Below are 20979 nucleotides of genomic sequence, written 5' to 3'. Positions count from 1 at the left end.
CTTTTGTTTGGTGCGCATTTTTAATTTCTCCTAGCTATTTAGGATTAGTAAAATCTCAAAAACATAAAATACAAAAATTGTTTTTGGAGTTAAACTATTATATATATTTTTTAAAAATAAAACTCAAGAGTTTGTCTAAACCAGTCTAAGCTGAACAGAATAAAATCCTGAGGCGCAGAAAGCCAACGTCCTCAATTAGGATGTAAGGTCTCAGGAGGTTATATGCATAATACTTCTTCTTTTTTTTTTTTGTAAATATAAATTTAGACGAGAACAAGCTTCAGTAGGTTAAGTAGTGACTGTTCTGTTTTTAATAATTAATATCCAAAAATAAAAAAATAGGCAAAGTAGAAGGAGGAGATTCCTTAACTCCTGCACTGCTGTATTTTGTTTAAATAACCTTCATGTGACAACATAACGAATCTTATGAAATGCTGTTCTGGCTTTTGGTTTTGGTGCCACCTCGAGATTAACACCGCCCCTTACCTGACCACCTCTTCATAGGTTTTCTGGAGGCGCCCCTGTTTGCAAATGTTTGCATATTTCAGTCAGTAACAGTCGGGGCTTCAAGCCTTTGTGACTTTTATTTTTCTGAGTCGAAAAATGAAAAGCTTGGGAGCCATTGCTCCAAACTAGAGAAAATATGATCAACAGCCAGAAAAAAAGAGAAACCCTTTCATTGATGAAGCTGCAAAAGACATTTGAACTAAAAGCCCATAAAAAATGAATCTTAGTTTGCTTGAAGTAGACACATTAAGAAATCAAAGTACATGAATGGCCATTGTATGAGTTATCTAATCGAAAATATACTTTTTACAAAGTTTAAATCACTAAATACAATGTGAAAGATCTTCTGAGTTTTCTTGAGAGGTCAAATAAAAAGATAAGGCCGAACACAGGAGAGGCACCGATCATCTGTCTGACTGGTTTTCAGAAATGGCGTCTCCGGCTCATAAAGCACATCACCTCTTTCCCTCACAGCTGGCGGTGGTGTTTCAGAAAGATGTGCCATGTGTCACGCTGCAATTTCCTGCTTCTTGGCGTTACAAAGAGGCTCATCAACTGCATTTTTTGTTGTATTTGTCTCCCTTTTTTTGTGCCAAGCTAGCTCATCATCCAGTGACCTATTTATTCCAGTCCATAAATAATTTTAGTTGGAAATAGGAACCCACAGGCAATGAGGAGGAACGCTGCTTTTTTTTTTTTTCTCCGAATGCCAGGTTTTTTTTTCCTCTCTGCCTGGTTTCTTTTGTCCTCTTCTCCATAATCAAAAAGGGAGGATGAGCCAAAAAAAAAAAAAAAAGTCCCATGTCAAAAGCATGGGAGCAGTCGCTGCTTCTTTGCTTTGCATGTGTATGAAAACTCCATGAGAAGGCAACTGTGGTTTTAGGTTTGGTTACAGCACCGAACAGAGTTTCAGTGCTGCAGGTGGACCGACCTCTGTGAAATCTGAGTCCAAGTTAGTACGTTAAGTAATAATTATAACTGTTTGACATTTGACATTGACATTTTCAGTCTTGAGCTGCACCTCATTAAAGATCAACAGCCATATTTCTGCGTTCCTAAATAAAATACGTGGAACCTTCACCCGTCCCAGTAGGGTGTGTGCGTGCGCAGGTGTTTGATAGAATGAGGTTACGTGAGACATGGGGATATGTTGGCGTCTGGATTCATTTATAAACCTGCATTTCTGTGTCAGTCACCAGAACAGCCTTCTGCCAGCTTGAAAACATATGTAGATTAGAAAGTTTTATCTCCCAAACAGACCAGGAGAAGCTCATCCATGCTTTTATATCCTGTAGACTGGATTATTGTAATGGTCTTCTAACTGGACTCTCCCAAAAGAACAAGAAGAACTGAGCATGTTGCTCCAGTTTTAAAATCTTTAGACTGACTCCCAATTAGCCATAGATGAGACTTCAAAGTTCTGCTGCTGGTCTACAAATCCCTAAATGATTTGGGCCCAGAATACATGAGTGAAATGCTAATGAAATACGAACCCAGCAGGTCTGAGATCTACAGGTTTTAGCTGATGTGGACAGCTAAAACTTTGCATGCCTCAGGAAGAGAACTATGTCAAGAAGAAATAAAAAAAGCAACCTAAATTCTTTTTACCTTTGTTAGGTTTTAACCTTCTTCCCTTCTTGTTTTAATACTAATTGTCTAATAAAGTTTATCTCTTTATTTTGATGCTAATAAAGTAAACAAGTTCTCTTCAGAAAGATTTTCTTGCTTCGATCTCCTAGCAGACAGCGCTCTAACTCCACCACCACGGCGTCTTTCGAAAAAAAAAAAACATTGTCTCCTCCTGAGACAGTGTGACCTCTGCTGTCTCAGCTCGCTGTCTGACTCGATTTTCCTGCTCAGGTTGTGACTCGGGTTGTTATCGGAAGTCACAGAAAGGTCAGAGCGCTCACACACAGTTTGGAGTTCCCTGTGAAAAAAATCAGGGATAGTTAGAGATGAGGAGGGCCTGAAGTCAGTGTTGGGGAAAACAAATAAAACCAAAGAAAGACATTTGTTTAACGTGTGGGCGGATGAAAAAGAATGCAATAAAATCTTCAAAGAAGGGCTGGAGTGCATAAAAATACTCCTACATATATTTACATACATACTAAAGTGCATAAGTTCATAATTAATTTAAATTATTAACAGTTTTTGTCGTGTTGGACACTCTTTTCTCTGTGAATTAACTTTCATCCCTTCAGCTTTCATCTGTTCGTGTGGCTGCATCAGCGTTTGTGCAGCCATGTTAATATTTTATCACACAAAGAAAGTCAAATAAGATCACCAGCTCAAACTTTAAAGGAGGAGAGACTTAATGCAGCACCTCAGCGAGATGAAATTGAAAATTGCTACTCCTGGGACTGGATTTAATTTTTTTCTTTTCAGGTCTCAGCCTTTGATTCAAAGGCAGACTTTGAATTATCTTGTCTTGAGTTGTGTTATGTAATTTTCTTGTATATTAGGTATGTAAATTTTAGTTATGAGGTGCATTTTTCAGATCAACATCACAAACTGATTCACATTACAATATAATACTTTAAAACAGAGACATAAAGCGATTGTCAGTCATTTTACTTTGCTACTTTTATTTCTAACATCTATTTCATCGTCTGTGTGCCAATTTTATTTAAATTTTGCAACAGGTCAACCTTCTATTTGGTCTGGTAAGTTTATTCCCTTGTTTTTTTTAACTCTTCAGTTTTGCAAAATAAGAAAAGAAAAAGGAAAATCTGCTGCAGAAACATTGAATCTTCTGCTTTAATTAGAGCACCATCTAGTGGACATAAGGTCAATGTACACCCCAAAATGTATTATTATTATTATTATTATTATTATTATTATTATTATTATTATATAATTAAAGGCTGAACATACCTTGAAGGAACGCATATCTCCCACTGTCTTTTTTGCCAGAGTTTGAAAGTAAGATCATGTTATGCTGAGAGGAGAAAAAGTGTTGCCGTTTTAGTCAAATTTAGAAAATAACTCATTCTCGTGCAGCCTCATAAGTGCTTGGAGTCAGCTGCAGTATTATCAAACCAAACTTTAGGTCAATATGGGTAAATTTGACTAAGTTATAGTCATTTTTGTGTTGGCTACAGCTGATTAGCTCTACAACTCCAAACTGTAGCTAAACATCTGTCAAACTGACCGAGTTGAAGCCATTTTTGTGTTCTGTAAAGTCAGCTGAGGTGGTCATCTTTGATTGATTCCACACAATAAAAAGGTGTAGATGGGCGTAAAAAATTCCTCTTTGAGACACTGGCAGTATTCTGTAATGCAGCGTCAGTCAGCTTGTGCTCTTATAATCTGAATCTGTCTTGAAACGGCAAACAGAGTTAATTATTGTAAACAAAAACAAACTGCAGTTGTGCAAACATTTTGATGCAAAGTCATTTTCAGTTTATAAAACCAATGCTTGTATAAAATATAGGCCGTGTTAGAGCAGAAAACTCAGAGCTTTGCCTAAGCAGAGAGTAAATGTGCATGCTGGATGCCAGAGCAGCACCTTCCTGCTGAATCTCTCAGCTTGTTTAGTTTCTTCTGTGGAAACGCCACAGTGTCCGTCTGTTGGAGGGTTTTGGAGGATTGGCTCGGTGTAAATACTTACTTTGAGAGAGCAGCTCTGCCTGATGCTTGGGTCCTTTCATTCCTCTGGTTCCTGGTAAAAATCTGTGCAAGCAGCTCCTGTTTTGCCATTCAGACGAGACCTTCTGAGCTCTGCTCACACTGCAGGTAAACATGTGATACCTTTTACAACTTGACTGTTTCTGTCATTTTTATTATTCAAAACTAAAACTTTTAACTAGCTTAAACATACCTATCTAACCTTTGATAGACATGAAGTTTCTGATCCTTTTGGCTGTTTTAAGTGGTAAGTGATTTTCCTTGTTTTATAGAAAGCTGCATTCATAGCTAAAGATCAGAAAGGACCTTTACTTTAAATACATTTGGATTTACTGAACGATTTAGGTTTTTAATATCAGCTACTTAAGATGAAGGCGTTTCACAAAGTTATTTCTCCATATTTTTGAAATCCATTGCTTTTGGACTATGGGACCGCATATTTTGTCTGCTATTTTTATGAACTGCTTTTGTTTTCAGGGGTGTTTTCTGCCCCCTTCTTGAAAGAAGAGGCCGCAAAGAGGTTCATCAGGCTGAAGAGACAGGCGGGATACTGGGATCCACATAACCCTCAGAACGTGTGGGGTTTCACCATTCAGGAACAGGTAACTCGTCTTATGGGGTGGTAATGCAGAAAGCAAAATGGAAACTTCTAACACAGCCAGTTCAGGAGGAGATATATTTTTAATAAAAAATCATGTCTGTCTTCTTCAGGCTAACGAGCAGTGGACGGCCCTTCGAACAGGGGCTCAGTACTACATGGACATGGGTAACCTGATGTTTGACCCCTCTGTGGCTGAGTGAGTCAGATTATTCTTAAATATTGTGGCTCAAAGTGCAGGTTTTCTCACTTTCCACAGTGCAGCATTTACACTGTGTGAAACTGAAACTTAAAACAGTTTTTAATTTACTTGTTTGCAATAAAGGAAAAAAATAAAATTCAAAAGTTTCAGTTTTAAGAGATAGTCTGGTCAATTTTGAAAGGTTCTGTCAAAACTAGTTATCAGTGATTAAAACCTTATGAGCTGTGACGTCAGTCAGAACATGGAGCCTTCCTCCAGGCTAGGCTAATGGCTAGCATAGTTAGGACCCATTTTATATCGTTTTCCAAGCTTAGAAAACAACTCTTTCTCAAAAAACGTCACACTGGTGTGAAATAACGCTACATTAGCTAATATTAAACTTGCGAACTTTTACGTGGCACTGTTTGTGTTTAGTTTGTCATCGTTTTGTCCACCGAACAACGTACGTGTTACTACGCAAATATCGATTCCTCCTTGAGGCTGCTGAATGTATTACTCCGCCGCCGCGGATTGATACATTCAGCAGCCTCAGGAGATAGACAGACAATGACATATAAGTCATTGTAGACAGACGTCTGCGTAGTAACACGGATGTTGTTCGGTTGGGGAAACAGGGCCGAACCAAACAAAAGGTGTCGTACAACAAACTATTCATAATTATTTGACAGAGCATCACTTCAAAAATCACCAAACTATCTCCATGAGCTTGCAATAAGACAAAAAGCGCACTTTATAGTGACTTAAAAAACAAACAAATGTATATATTTGTGTATTTTTTGTACTTGTCTGTGTTGCAGTGAAAACAACAGACTTTATATGGAGATGCTGCGCAACATACAGGCTCACCTGGACAGCCAGACACGTCAGCACAGATAGAAAACAAAAGAGGAGGAGTGAAAAGATATGACTTCATGATGCGGACATAAATAAAGTAAATAAAGTTCAAACTTTTATCCTCTTATTATCTATAGAAATTAGTTTTCTCTAGTTTGAAGAGAACTTGTTAACTTTTGTACTCTGTGTTGAATGCACACTTTTTAAATAGTTGATGGAAATAATTTAAACTACTTTTAGATTAAAATGTAGCCTCTCTCAACAGCTAATAAAATGTATAGAAAAAATATATGATGCATGTCAATGTTATGAAGCTGAAAGTTCATTTAATAATAATAAAAAGCATAACAAAACTGTTTCTCCATTCATTTTGCATTGATATTGTCAGTGATATAAATATATAAACAACACTATAAATCTGTCCTTATTGGAGATCTTATTAACATTTTAAAAGAATCTTTGTCCTTCATCAAATATCCATTCTTGACAAATATTGTATTTTAAGCTTGTGGTGGTTTGAAACTAACATTAAAAAACAGTCTAAAGAGAATTTTTTGTGTCTTTGTTCACCACTGAGTTTCATGATCGGTCGCAGGCTTTTTTTCTCCTCTTCCATCTTTGTTGCAGTATTTGATTTTTTTTTTTATTTGTTTGCATGGCATCAAGAAAAACTACAGTTCTTACTGAATGGAAACTGTTATAAAATGACCACAGTTGCACCCATAAAGCTTTTTTTTATTTAAACCAACTTTATTATTATATTAAAGTACTCAGTTGTTTAAAAAGTGTACTTTTGCAGACTATGGAATAAAAAGTTGTCATTACTTTACACTTTGTATAATTTTAATTGAGCTCTTTATCTGTTGTGAGGCTGAAACAGAAGAAGAAGCAAATCAGACACACAATCTGTTCATTCTTGAAATAATATCTTCAAGTGTTTTTGCACAAACATGTTTGTGGGGAAAGTGAATGTTTCTCTGGAAAAGGTGATTTTTAATAAACTACTAATGGGTTAGAACAGCGGGAGGTATTTTGTGCTTTGGAAAAGTGAGCATTAAAAACGTGTGCAAATGACTCATTTAGCTAAATATATATTTGAAATTTGAATCTTAGGTGGCTGTTTTCAACTCAATATGGAAATTTGTTCTGCAGCAGCTGAAAAAACATTTAAAACAACTGAATAGTGAGTGAGTTCATGGCAGAAATCAAGTCAGTCATTATGGTTTTGTGGGTTTATTAGTACATAACACTGTCGTGTTTTTTAGTTAGTTCATATTTTAAAATGTGGTTTTATTTTAGCCTAAATCCCATTTTCTAAATGCTGAATATGTGTTGAACTATCTTTTGACTCATGTGCTGCTCTAACCTTCACTCATTTATCCACAAAAACACGTTGTGCAGTTGTGACAATGTGAAATTATATTATTTGCACAAACGTGATATTTTACATAGAGGATCAGAAGTCAAAAAAGAAAAAAAAACAATGTAAAAAGGACCGTGAATGTTTTTTTTTTCTCGCTCAGTTAAAATACTCCATAGATTCTTGAATGTAGATCTTGAGTGGTGATCATTGTAACGGGTTTGAAGGTGTTTCCTCGCTTGCGGTTGGAGGAGGGACTTTCAGGAACATCTGCAGGGCTGGAGTGAAGATCAGGATGGTGCCCAGGATGGAGACGGTAAGAAAAGCCCACAGGAAGATCCGGTCTAATACCTGGGCCACAAACTTCCAGTCCTGAACCACCTGAAGGACACAGAAGACAACAGACACAGGATTTATTGTAAACATACGGCCCACAGACTTTAGAAAAGTTAATCATTCTAGACGCACCTCACGGATGAAGTGCTCTTTCCGGATATGTCTGCTGATGTAGCGCACCGAATAGATGGCTCTCTCCAACATGGTGGCCCACGCCTCTTCCTCTTTCCCCTCAGAACACGCCTGGCCGTAGGCGCCACCGCTTGTCCGCTGGCCCCCCCTCCGACCTCCAGAGCGAGGCTTCAGCTCGGGACTTTCAGGAGCCAGCTCTGGGTAGTGGTACCGGTCCGTGTGCCCCCGCATGCAGAGCAGCCGGGGCAGCTTCTGCAGGAAGAGGCTGCGAACCCACGGAGACATCGGGTGGTAGGTGGCCGAGGAGCGGTGGTGCACATTAATGACAAAGACGGTGACGATGATGGAGAGGGTGACGAAGATCATGATGAAGAGCAGGTATTCCCCGATGAGCGGGATCACCTTGGAGGAGGAGGGGATGATTTCTTCGATAACCAGGAGAAACACAGTGAGCGACACCAGGACAGAAGTGGAGAGCGACAGCTTTTCTCCTTCATCCGAGGGGAGGTAGAAGACCAAGACCGTCAGGAAGGACAACCCCAAACAGGGGATGATGAGGAAGAGAGTGTAGAAGAGCGGCAACCTCTTCAGGATGAAGGAGTAGGTGATGAAGGGGTAGCCATACAAGCCATCCTTCCTGTTCCCTTTGGCACCAGTGGCACTGAGTATTTCCCACTCCCCATTATCAAAGAAGTCCTTCCGGTCCACATGGTTGTCCATGAGAACCAGGTCCACCATGTTCCCATCGTAGGTCCAGGACCCAAACTTCATGGAGCAGTTCTGCCGGTCGAAGGGGAAAAAGGTAACATCCATGGTGCAGGCGGACTTGTAACTTGCAGGTGGCGTCCAGGTGATGGCGCCATTGTATTTCACAATGGCTTTGGTCATCAGGGAGCCTTCAAACCGCCCATCAGCGCTGAGGAGTCACAAAGTCAAAGTCAAAATTGATCTCATCCATATTTTATTTACACCAACATATCTTATATATATATATATATATATATATATATATATATATATATATATATCAACATAGGAAATAAAATTAAGATGAAAACTGGAAGCTATTGGACTACATGAAAGGAACATTTCTGACCCCAGATGGATGTGCAAACAGTTATGGGTCAAAGAACTTCAGCTGCACATCCCTCCCCAGCAGATCCCAGCCAGGAAACATGTCAGGTTCCAAAACTTTGAAACAGTCACTGCAAACTAAGTACTGCAGACGAATCTAATTCCCATTCTGTTCCACACCAAACTGCACCTTCATGCATGTGAAAGAGGTCAACAAAAACCCCAACGACCCTCAAGAGGGAGGGGAGGGAGCGGGATCTGAGTTCACCTCATGTAAACGAAGCAACTCGCAGCTTTAAAGACTGCAGCTCTGCACTTCTCAGTTAGAGCTAGGAGGGCTCCTCAGATGAGAGGCAAAACGTCTTCAACAAACAAGGATTCCAGTCAGCTTTTTGAAAAACAATAATAATCTAAGGATCATCATCACTACCTAGCAACATGACTAAGATGTGGTGTGGAGGAGACGTCTTACTTCTCATAAAGGACGATATCTGGGAGCCAAATGTTCTCTGAAGGAACTCTGATGGAGGTGATCCCACCGTATTTATCCGGGTTCCATCTCAGCTTGTAATCAATCCACTCCTGGTCAACACAGATGCAAAAACAAATCTTTTTTTTGGCTTAAAATATTATAATAGATATAATAGAACAACATGTTAGCTGTTTGCAACTCTGGTAATTTCTATATTAACAGAATTGTGGATCTATCTTTTCTGAATCATTCGTGTTTGTGATGAATTAACCATATGCTCTGTGTTCTTACCTGAGTCAGCCAAACATTAGTTGTCATAAGCTGGTTTTTCTCATCCTGAAATAGACAACAGAAACCAGAAAAAAAAATCACGTATTTAAAAAGAAAATGGTATCTAAAAGATAAAATAACAATGTGTAGATTTCAGGTTAATTTATGAACAAAGCTGCAAAGGAGCCTTAATTTATATGGATCACTGTAGACAAGAACAGTGTAAAATAATAATGATCTAAGCACAATATATTTGACTGAATGATTGTTCACAGCACCAAAATGTTTCCAACTTTTCAATCAGGAAAGCTATACGCAATCTGCACGGTGATCTTGGATGTACAATGGCATCTTTTTCTTTTCCGTTAAACAACACCGAATCACATGCTAAAAAGATGAAAAATAAGCAAAGAGCTTGAGACTGAAGCTGTGAGCTGTGTGCCAAACGGAAGCAGTGTAAATGTATCAGGTAGTAAAGAAAAGAAGACAGGAACAGACAGATGTAGAGCAGCTAACTCTGGCTCACTTCCACGTCACTGGAGGCAGGTTTGAGACGTAGGGGGAATATTAGGTTGAAAAAATGAATGTGGCAGGTGAAAGAATTGCATCCAAAGCTGCAGCGGAACATCCAGCCCAAGTCTCAGCTGTCAGAGAGAGTTGGATGGTTTGGTTGATCACATAGACCAGATGTGAACCATAATCTAATACTGAGCCGCGCAGAGGCCCAGAGAGACCCGGGGGACAAACGCAGCAGAGCCAAGCCGCTGGGTTTACACGGTTAGCTCTCATGCTCGTTCTCTTTTTCCAGACTCTTTTTTTTTCTTTCTTTCTTTTTTGGTCCAAAAACACACAGAGGGGCTCTGATTTATTCATTCTTAGTTTTCTCCAGCAGAGGGAAGAGGAGCGACAAATTCAATCTTAACCGGAAGAGATGAATATTTCAGGCCGAGAAGAGTGCTTCCTCCATTAGCGTTCCCAGTTTCCTCCTTTCTGAACACCCAAACCGTCTCAGCCTATCACAGACAGCTTCTGAAATATTAAAAGAGCACTCCAAAAAGAGAGACGGTGTAGCTGCGGATAAAAAAAATCACGGAACGCTCCGTATTGTGGAGCTGCAAGAGGTCTGTTTGGTTTCATCAACATGAACAGTGACACTGTGGGTCTGTAACAGTCTAAGTTTAAAAAAAAACTGAACGATTCCTGCTTTTTCTTGTAGTTAAAGCCTTTAAATAAACCTTTTTTCATTTGTGTTTGTCTCGTGGCTAAGTAGCTAATATTGCTTAAGGGTAAAGCGGAAATAATCTATGTATCTGAATCGGTTATTTGTTGGTCCTTACTCCCAACATGCACAGATTTATTTAGCTCCAAGGTCTTTTTTTATATATAAAGTTTCACTATAGAACATTTAAAGTAACTCTACTTGCCAACAATGCAAAACTTTACTCAAAAGTAGGATTTATTGGTGTAAAATCTCCAGTCTCAAAAGCAGAAAGTTATATGCGATGCATTATTTTAACCTGAATGAGTAAATTTAATCTAAAACTGTTGGGGTTCCTTCTCCTCGTTGTCCACACTGTCTTACACTGACATGTTACTGTAGCAGCCCTGAGAGGAGAAACCAAACCCTTACTCTAAATTGAACATTTATAGTTTTGTTTTTGGCTCACTTTAGTTTGGCTGCAGTTCATCAAATTGGCCATAAGATGTCACTGCATCCAACAAACTGAACCTTTAAAAGCAGGTCTCCAGCATACCGAGTACACGATATACAGTATTGAATAAATCATGTAGGAAAACAGCTAAGCGTAATAGATCTTAGGTTTTTAATTAATAAATGAAAAATAAAATAGTTTGTTGGGGACTATTAACAGCAATGTATTTTTTCCTAATGGGTATCTGCTACACAAGATCTGCTCACTCATCTTTAAGGAGCATATCATTCAGTGCAATACGGTCTTTTATTGAGGTTGTTATTATGAACAATTGTTATATTTTTTTGTTTACTGTCTTTAAAACAATTCCACATAAATCCTTTGGAATACGCTGCACTGTTAAGGTTTGAGGGAACACATATTTTGTGTATGTGTTTTGTGTATCTTCAGGTTTCGCTTAGATGCAGTAAATATTTATCGATTTTTATGTATTTGAAAGGAACTGCAAACAGCTCATGCGTTTGCATCTGTAGGCGTCGCCTCACCACATCAACCAGCTGCGAGATCTTGAGTCCAAAGCGAACTCTAATGGTGTCGTTGGCCCGCTGGATGGGTCTCACCCAGCGCTGGTAGCCTTGGAAAAGGTTCTTAAGCAGAGCGTCCTCCATCTCCGCCAAGGACACAAACTTATCTGGGGATGGAGAAGAACGGAGGAGTGTGGGTTAACAACCATCCTTTTTTTACTTTAACTACCCACCACCTTTACCAGCTCACTTTATTTAATAAAAAAAGAGTGGGAAAACAACTCTAATCTCAAAAAGATTATAGTAATTCCCGGAATTCTATTTATAAACCTACATCAGTAACCGTTTTGCATAACTTGGTTATATACAATTATTTTCAAGCCTGAATAATGGTGGCGTCAGCTAGCTTTAGCATTTCCTGTGCAGCTTGGGGCAGTTTAAGCAAGAATATCATAACATTTCTGCCAGAATAAGGGTTTAATGTGAAATTAACAGCAAAGTAAACATTTTAAAGAGTAGCACACACATTAACCTTAATGAAATTTTGAGCCCTTTGGTCTCGGCTGCACTTGGAGCCATTAGCTCATCAGTCATTCAACAAGTAGGATAATAATAATAATATTAATCACTCATAACATTTCTACAGAACCCCACTTCAGAAGATCTGAACTGTCTCTTTAAAGTCAGCTTCGGACTTTAAAGAACTGCTTCACGGGACATTGAGTCAACAAAGACACTTCTGAGTTTCAGGACTTTTTTTCTCTATGTACTTCACAAGTTAAGATGAAATCACTCATTTTTCTTTCTTTCTTTTTGAAACTGTGGACAATGTGAAGCAATAAAGAAATATTTGCACCTGGATGCTTAATGAGAAGCACAATAAAGTTCTGTTGTTAAACTACAGACTAAAATCAGTCTGTTTGTGTGTGTTAAGATGATGAGGACTTATTCTCTGGTTGTTTTCTTGTTGTGGATTTACGTGTCATCCGACTGAAATCACGTGTAAATAAATAGAAAGTGTGCAGAAAAAAGCCCTAACCTGCTCAGCACTTTAACTCCAGGAGCTCTGTCTGTGCATTCAAGGACAGCAAGCTGCTCACTGATACCTGACTCCAGTGTTCTGGTTTGTCTGACGAACAAACAACTTGAAACAGAGACTATCAGACTGTGAGGCTTATTAAAAACCAAACAGCCCCCATCCCACATGAATGTCTATTCTTAGGTTCTGTTATCCTGATTAATTATAGAAAAACAAATCATTTCATGGCACAAAAAGTTTAATCTTAAACTTTCTAAAACCATCCCAGAGTCAAGGATTAAACTAGAAACTTTTAAAACATGAGGAGCCTGATTGCAAAACATGACCTTTTCTAATCTGGGACTTTTGAGGAGTTAATTGAATCTTTGGCTGTTTTTTTACTTAATTTATTTATTTTTCCCAGCATATTTTTCCAAGAAACTGAGCTTCAGTTCTTTAAGATCATTCGGAAATCAGCACATGTGGAGATCTCTCACCGGGGACAGCAGCCTGGGACAGTGGACACACCGACAGGAGGAGGAGGAGGAGGAGGAGGAGACGCGTCAACTTCATCATGTTGTTCCGATCCAGATGGGAGCGCCGACGGTCTTCTGTTCGGTCCGACCGAACCCCGACGTGTCCATCAGTCCCACTCTGTCGCTCCAGCTGGACAGAAAGCCCCACGTCTCGGTGCGAGGTCCCGGTGTCCGTGTGGCGAGACTCCCGTCGAGGCGTTCCAGGAAGAGGGGCGAGGGGGAGGAGGGGTGGGGGTCCCTCTGGAGGAGGAGGAGGAGGAGGAGGATGCTTTGTGCTGCTGCTGACCTGTTCAGAGATGTGTTGTATCATATTTTATTGGGAAAATGTTAAAAATAAAACTAAAAATAGGACAAAAACAAGCCATTTGTTCTGTTATTAAAAACCTGCGCTTCAAAGCTGTTCACAGTTTGTGCATTTTAAACTTCTTACAACATTTCGGTTGTTTATGTTGTAAGAAAAGGACTACATAAATGTAGTCCTTTTCTTACAGACTTTATGTTCTTAACTATGTCTCAAAAATTAATAGCCCAAACAATTTAACTGTCAAACACACGACTGAGAGGCTCCAAATCACAAGATAAAATTCTATTTATTAAGAGAATTTTCTAACTAAATGTTGTATTCTGTGTATCATGCTGTTAAAACATGCACAGTTAATGTGGAGTTTAGTCAAAAGTCAGATGATTAAGCTAAAATTGAGTAACTAAAGGGCTTAGGTGTAAAAATAAATAAGTAAAATATTCTGTCTGGTCTGTTAAAGTTGGTGCATTTCTTGAAAGAATACATGTTGCCCCATTTATGACTCTAGCACACAGAAAGTGTCTTTGTCAACTTCCTCCATTTATCTCTGTCTTCTGTGTCCTCTGTCCTCACTCCAACTACCTCCATGTCCTCTCTAACTGCATCCATATATCTCCTCTTTGTCTTTTTCCTGGCAGCTGCAGCTCTAACATCCTTCTACCAATATACCCACTGTCCCTCCTCTGCACATGTCCAAACTGTCTCTAACTTTATCTCCCAGTCCTTCAACCTGTGCTGTACCTCTGATGACCTCATTCCTAATCCTGTCCATCCTTGTCCCTCCCAAGGAGAACCTCAACATCTTCAGCTCTGCCACTTCCTGTTCTGTCTCCTGTCTTTTTGTTTTGTCAGTGCTATTGTCTCTAAACTATACAACTTAGCTGCTCTCACCGCTGTCTTATAAACCTTTCTTTTGACCTTTGCTGCCACCTTTCTGTCACAAATCACTCCTGAAACTTTTCTCCATCCTGCCTGGACTCTCTTCTTCACCTCTTTACCACACTCCCTGTTTTCCTGGACAGTGGACCCTAAGTCCTTGAAGTCCTGCACCTTTGTGACCTCTGCTCCTTGTAGCCTCACTGTTCCACCTGCCTCCCTCTCATTCACACACAGGTACTCTGTCTTCCTACGGCTGACTTTCATTCCTTGTCTTTCAAGGGCGTACCTCCACCTCTTTTCGACCTGTTCCCTGTTCCCTCCACAGATCACAATGTCAGAAACTGTGTCGTATCCTATTTCTTTTGGAAATATTGGACAGCTTCATTAGTCTACTCCACATCCAAAATATCCTCAGTGGCGGTCAAGGTCGGATGTTGCCCAGTCCAAATAGGAAAATGAAGCCTTATGATTTAATGGATTCTATTGACTTAGTTAAATCCAGGTAGGGTTTTGTCTTCTTAACAGACAGTGGATTTTGCACTTTCTTTCTTTGACCTTATATATATATATATATATATATATATATATATATATATATATATATATATATATATATATATGCCTTTTCTTTTGAATTGCTCCTATAATTTTTCTGAAGTACAATAGTAGTGCCAGCTTTCACAGACCTTTGAGCAATAATCGCTGATAGATGTTACAGTTATTGGGTTTTGCCTGGACTTGTTTCATCATAAGATAAAGATAAATCATGTGGTTGCAGAAGAACTTGAGACGACACAAAAATACACAAAATGTATCATCAGTGCTGGTGAGATTTAAAATATGACCACAAAGACGCAGTGGGAATAAATTTGTGAAAACAGTCCCAAAACAGGTGTAAGCCCTGAGTTTGAGTATTCAGACAAAGTGCTGAACGTCCTTATTCTGCAACACGGCTGCAGAATCCGAGGTGGACAGGATGTCAGACATGTGGACAGAGAATCTTACATCTGAAAGCAAACTTGTTTTTATTTTTACTTTTCAATGTACTTTTTGGAGTTTTAAATTGGAAAATCGTTTCTGGTGGAACCTTAATCGACTTTAGCTAGTCACCTGTTAAGCTAAACGTGTTGCTTCACACGTGAAGGAAAGGAAAGGCTAAATCAGGGTGATACTGCAGCATAAAGAACAAGAAACGGTGAAAACTGCACAGAAGGTTTGATTTACGCACAAAGATGAAGAAGCAGGGAGAGAAGTGACGAGAACAGTGTGTGTGGGAGAAAAAGAGAGAAAAAAAAGATATCTGAGTGCCACATAAACTCATTAACTCCCCTTCAAACAAACACACTGATGGTGAGTTGGATGCTGTAGAAACCACAGCTGCAGGCAAGAACACATAATGGAAATGTGAGAAGAGAAGTCTGTACGCTGCTACTGTGGCTCATTCTAAGGCGGAAACAGTTGGATTTAGTTGTGTCCTGACAGCTCTGACTTGTGTAGGAAAACCAATATACAGGAGTGGTGAAGTTTTGAAACTCTTTACAAAGTTTCTAACAGACTGACTGAGACAAAACTGAAGGATCTCTGTCTGAAAGCAGAGCAAAGTCTGCTTTCCTTTCCTGGAAGACAGACTGAAACTCATTCAAACACGTGCATTTATTCTGCAGCTAACCAGGCATGAGGTTCACATTTTCTCTCATTTGTATTTTTATTCCTTCCTCTCCCTCCACTCTGTATATTTAGCATACAAACCTTGTTTTTTCCACTAACACACTCCACCTCCTCCTTTCTTCTTCTCCATGGGTGGAAGTGACAGGGATAACAGAAGCATGATTATCACAATGAAATTATCCTAATTTTCTGCTCGACTTGGAGCCGTGTGCTGTGTGTGTGTGTGTACAGCTGCTGCCTTCAAGACGGTCCTGTCCGCCTCGACTCTAATCATTCAGAAACACAAATTCTCTGAGGCTGGAAACCTGCAGATTCTGTCCCAGCTGACTGTGGGCGGCTGCTGCTCAGTGTGTGCGTGTGTCAGTGTGTGTGTGTGATAATCTATGGGAGAAAGTGTGAAAGTGAAGTATGCATTTCCTCCCTCTGTATGTTTACCAAATGTTAGAGCTTGTTTGTGTGAGTTTGTTTCCCTCTCCTGCCTCTGTTTGGGTTTGTTGTTGTTTTCCCCGCCGTTGTTGTCGAGCTTATAATTAAAGTCTGCATAATTTCACTCAGTGCAGAAATCTTTAATTGATAAAAGGAAACAGCCCCATCTCCATAGGCCTGAGGGCTCAGTCCTAGTCTGTTTGGTATTCTAAGATTTTTTTGGTTGTTTTTTTTAAAAGCAAGCAATAAAGGAAAAAACGAGATAGAGAAAAAAAACCCTAAAACGTTGCAAACACAAAGTCAGAGGTCTCACATATGTTAATTAAAAAGTCCTTGAATTTATTTCCAGATATCTTTCAGATAAGTCTCAGTTAGCTGTAAGAGGATTATAAAAGGACTTCTTTTTCAATCAATCTCAAAACAATTTGATTCTTTGAATTTTGAGCTTGGATGGTGTACACTCCACTACAACCGCACCAAATTTTAGCTCAATATTTGTAAAGTTATATGTTTTTTTCAGGTGAGTTGGCCGTGGTGGCCATTTTGAATCAGGTTGACTCTAAACGTTTCTACAATCCAGTGATTACTCTCTGAGTTTCATTAAATCCATCCAGAGGTTCATGAGATACTTTGTTAACGTGACAGACAGACATGAAAGAAAAGTCATTAGATAATCTGCGGATGCATTTTTAAATAGAGCAGTCCGTCCACTCACGCTAAAGAGCAGAAAGCACTTCTCCATTTAGCGCATAAACACAAAGTATTTATCGAGCTGAAACATGACGCTCCGGTCTGGACTCTCACTCTGATTTTCCTTTTGATTTCATCTGACTGACTTGATAAAAAGAAAAAAGCAATCAGCCGTGAAACTTAAGCCTGTCAGACTCCGTGTCAATATTGTCTCTTTAAGATAACACACAGCAGATATAAACAATTATCATACAGGAGATCAAACTATTACAGCTGCTTGTGTTTGTGTCTGTATGTGTGCAGCTCATATTATTTATATAAGAAATTTGGACCTGTCCACATGTGCACTCGTTAAAACCTTTCTGCAACTTCAGAGGGATAGCTCAGATATTTTGAAGATGGGTTCTAATGAACAACTACCATCTTACCTGCTGTACATATTGAAAATATTGAATCTTTTTTCTGTCACTCGCCTTTGATCTCTGATCAAAATACGGTGTTCATATTTCAGGTGACAGTTTATAAAGCAAGGCAGCTTTATTTGTATTGCAACTCAAAATGCTTTACATTAACAGTTAAAAACATTTTGACAAAGCGCAAAAGAACAAAAAAAGCATAAAGAAAGATAAAAATGTAAAGCTACAGACGCTCAAAAAAGGACATTTCATCAAATTAAAAACAAGAACTGAATAAGAGCTGGAATAAAAGATAAAGGAATATAGAAACAACATAAAATAGTTTCCAGTTGCTTTAATCAAAGGCAGCAGCGAACAGAACAGTCTTCAGCCTAGTTTTAAAGGAACTCACAGTCAGAGCGTTCTGGTAGTTTTCCAGCAGTTGTAAACATTGTTGTAGTCTGTGGTTGATCTATGAGATTTCTGTGCTCTGCTCTTTTCTGTGTTTACAGTTGTTGTTCGAGGAGCTTAAAAAGGCAATCCTGACAGAAGTGAGCGATGCTGCTGCCGCTGTCCAAGGTGCTGATTTTGTCAGCAAAGAAGTTTTTATAGAAGCGTGAGTGCTGCTTACATCTGCGTTTTTACACGTCCTCTTCCACATCTCTGTTGAAACAGGAAGCCTGGGAGAACAAAGATCATTTTGCCACAAACCTTACAGAGTAAAAATATCAGCTCAGATGATATTTTATCAGACAAGGTAAGCTGCTGCAACTACTGATGAAGCATGGAGTGCAGCCGCGTGGAAATCCTGCTTAAAGACTTCTTGTCACCTCTGCAGCTAATGTCTATAGATCTGCTGAGGACTGTGATTAAATGGAGGATGAAAGCTCTTGTGATAAAGGTTCATTGTCTTTTTTTTCCATGCATTTTCTCCCTCCATTTATCAAGTGTGAGACAATTATTGAACATGTCTGTTGTGATTACCTGCTTGGCTTATATTTAACTGCCTTCTCTCTCTTTACTGAAGCCCAACCAGAGATCTTTAAAGATTTTTGTGGATCATTTTACTCACAAAAACTATAGTGTCAATGCTGACTCAGCATTCACACTACAGTACTTTGTGCTGGATTATTAATATATAAAAAGTTCAGCTCAATCAGTGTGCTATGACATTTGTTTTTCTTTTTATGTTCATACTTTTGAAAATATTTAGCTTTATTTAAAATAAAATTACCCATAGAAATATGTTGGGATCTTTGCAAAACATTGTTTTCTTTGAAACCTGCTTCAGCAGACTGGCTCTATTTTATCTTCTTAGGCTACTTTTAGTTTTCAGCTACTGTTTTACCTACTTTTAGCTAATTACAGCTAGCAGTTTGTTAGTCATAGCTAACATTTGCTACATTTAGCTATCATTTTACTGCTTTGAGGTTTTAGTTACCATTTTACTCATTTCAGCTTTTAGCAGGCAATTGGCAACTTTTATCTTTTAGCTACTAGTTTGCTCTTTTTAGCTTTTGTCCTCTGCTTTAACATTAATAACTCAGTTTCAGCTTCATCAGTAAATTTCAGCAACATCCTTCAGATTTCACACAGAAATTCAATTTCTCTAGTTGAAAAGACATGAAATAAAATCTACTTCTGTGTAGTTTTCTTATAGATATTTTTGCTCACAAACACAAACAAAACCAAGAATTTTTATCTTTCTTCCACCCGACTGATTGTGTGTACTTCTAAGACAATGGTTCTTCATGCAGCTATCGTATAAATATTCATCGCAGAGTAAAATTAGAAGCTTGCTCTTCATGAGTGAGCGTGCATTTATGTGTGCAACCTTCTAGTTGGAGTCAGAGCCACTTCTGAGTGGGAGACGACCCTGTGTTTATGTGTGTGTGTGTTCAGAAGTCTCCCGTTGGGATGAATTATTTAGCTGAGAGTCTCCTTTGCTTATCCACGCTCGACTGGCTGCAGGCGTGTACTGTTCTGCTCCCAGTGACAGAAGAGAGCAGGCTAATTCACCATCCACCCCTCTGCAGCGTGACCCCACCCAAACGCTACCATACATGGGTCCATTGCAGGAGTTCCTGCATCTTCTTCTTTGAGGACAAAGTATCATAAGAGGCCAACAGGGAAAAAGAAAATAAAGACTGTAGGATGTGTAGATGTTCTTTTTTAATCGTTATTCTTCAGAAAGATGCGTCTCAACTGATTAAAAAGTAAGTTCCTACAGCTCGAAAGGCCATGACAAGTCTGTCCTTTCCACTGTCCAGGAGTTGGAGTCTAACAGCTGGAGTCAACAGTGACGAATCATGTAAAATATGCATCCGTGTGGCCGGCTTAATAATGTATTATCCCTGAATTTACCACCCAGAGCTCTGCGGCACTCTGCTTTGCTTTGACTGCCACTTGGAGCAGGTTGGTTCAAAGATCCACAGCTTTTAAAAAAGATCAAAGCTACACCATCTCAAATTCAGATTAAGTCACTGCGGCTTTCCAGAAGCATACAGTTTCTGGGTTTTACTCAAAACGCTGGAGAATGAAACTAGCGTTCCTTCAAGTAATGTGGTCTACTGACTTACAAGCAAAGGTTTTAAACAAAGATCAATTATCACCTGTTACTTATGTCCTTTGCTGCATTATTAGTTTGAGGAGCAGAGCTGTAATTCAGATGAGAGCTTGTTAATATCTTGCATGAGTTCTTGTCCAATTCTGCATATTTCACTGAGGTTGTCATTCTGTGTGACACTGTGGGGCTGCAGACTGAGACAGGCTGGTTACTACGTGTGCCTCTGCTGTACGGATTCTGCTGCACATCCATATTTAGCTTCCATCCATCCCATAATCCTCATGTAGAGCGAGATCCATGCTGCCGAGAACTCATATGTAGATGCACGCGCTATGTCACCATCTCAGCCGTTCTCACGTCCTCAGGTGTCTTCTGCAAGTGTCGCTTTCTCCTCTTGAACACACACACACACACACACTCATGGACAAATGTTTGAAGCTTCAATGAGTACACACACACACACACACACACACACACACACACAGAAGAGGGGATTATTCTGAAAGCCTGAGCTGTTTGGAGCCACAGGGTGGGCTACACAAAGCCATAGTTATTCTCTAATGTAAGCTGAGGGGAAAGGAACTGCAGTGTGTGTCTTTAGGAAGCTAAAGATTCAGTGTGTGCATATTAGAGCTAACAGGAACGTTCCAACTCACCAGTGACCTTTAAGAAGGAGGAAGATGAGAATAAATGTTAAGTCTCCACACCACACTGGAGCTTGTATTCTCTCAGAGGTTCGTTAAATACTCATCATTTGAGCCATTTCAAGTGTTTACACTGACATGACTTTTTTATGACAGAGTAGAGTGGTTCAGCACCAGAAGTCTTAAAATAACTTTTAATCATAATTTACTTCACAATTGAGATAAGTTTACAATAAACTTTCCCTCAAAGCCTAAAATTAAAACTCAT

General features: G+C 39.2%; 2 protein-coding genes across 2 annotated transcripts; one reads left to right on the top strand and one right to left on the bottom strand.

The window, feature by feature from the left end:
* Nucleotides 1–4109: 4109 nt before the first annotated feature.
* Nucleotides 4110–6197, top strand: LOC112450955 (uncharacterized protein C3orf85). The gene is made up of 5 exons (XM_025008614.2): nt 4110–4242; nt 4346–4381; nt 4612–4736; nt 4846–4931; nt 5732–6197. Exons 2-5 carry the CDS (start codon nt 4348–4350, stop codon nt 5808–5810), a joined length of 324 nt encoding a protein of 107 aa, XP_024864382.1. The 5' UTR covers nt 4110–4242; nt 4346–4347; the 3' UTR covers nt 5811–6197.
* Nucleotides 6198–6446: 249 nt separating this feature from the next.
* On the bottom strand, nt 6447–13324 carry LOC108243086 (neuronal acetylcholine receptor subunit non-alpha-2). The gene is made up of 6 exons (XM_017428305.3): nt 13104–13324; nt 11610–11755; nt 9434–9478; nt 9143–9252; nt 7597–8512; nt 6447–7509 (listed from the first exon to the last, which is right to left on the bottom strand). The coding sequence occupies exons 1-6, from the start codon at nt 13180–13182 to the stop codon at nt 7336–7338; spliced, it is 1470 nt and encodes a 489-aa protein (XP_017283794.1). The 5' UTR covers nt 13183–13324; the 3' UTR covers nt 6447–7335.
* Nucleotides 13325–20979: the final 7655 nt, after the last annotated feature.

Source organism: Kryptolebias marmoratus, linkage group LG9 (genome assembly GCF_001649575.2).
Source record: "Kryptolebias marmoratus isolate JLee-2015 linkage group LG9, ASM164957v2, whole genome shotgun sequence".
Lineage (NCBI taxonomy): Eukaryota > Metazoa > Chordata > Actinopteri > Cyprinodontiformes > Rivulidae > Kryptolebias > Kryptolebias marmoratus.
Note: the sequence above shows the minus strand (reverse complement) of the source record. Positions and strands in the feature narration are given on the sequence as shown.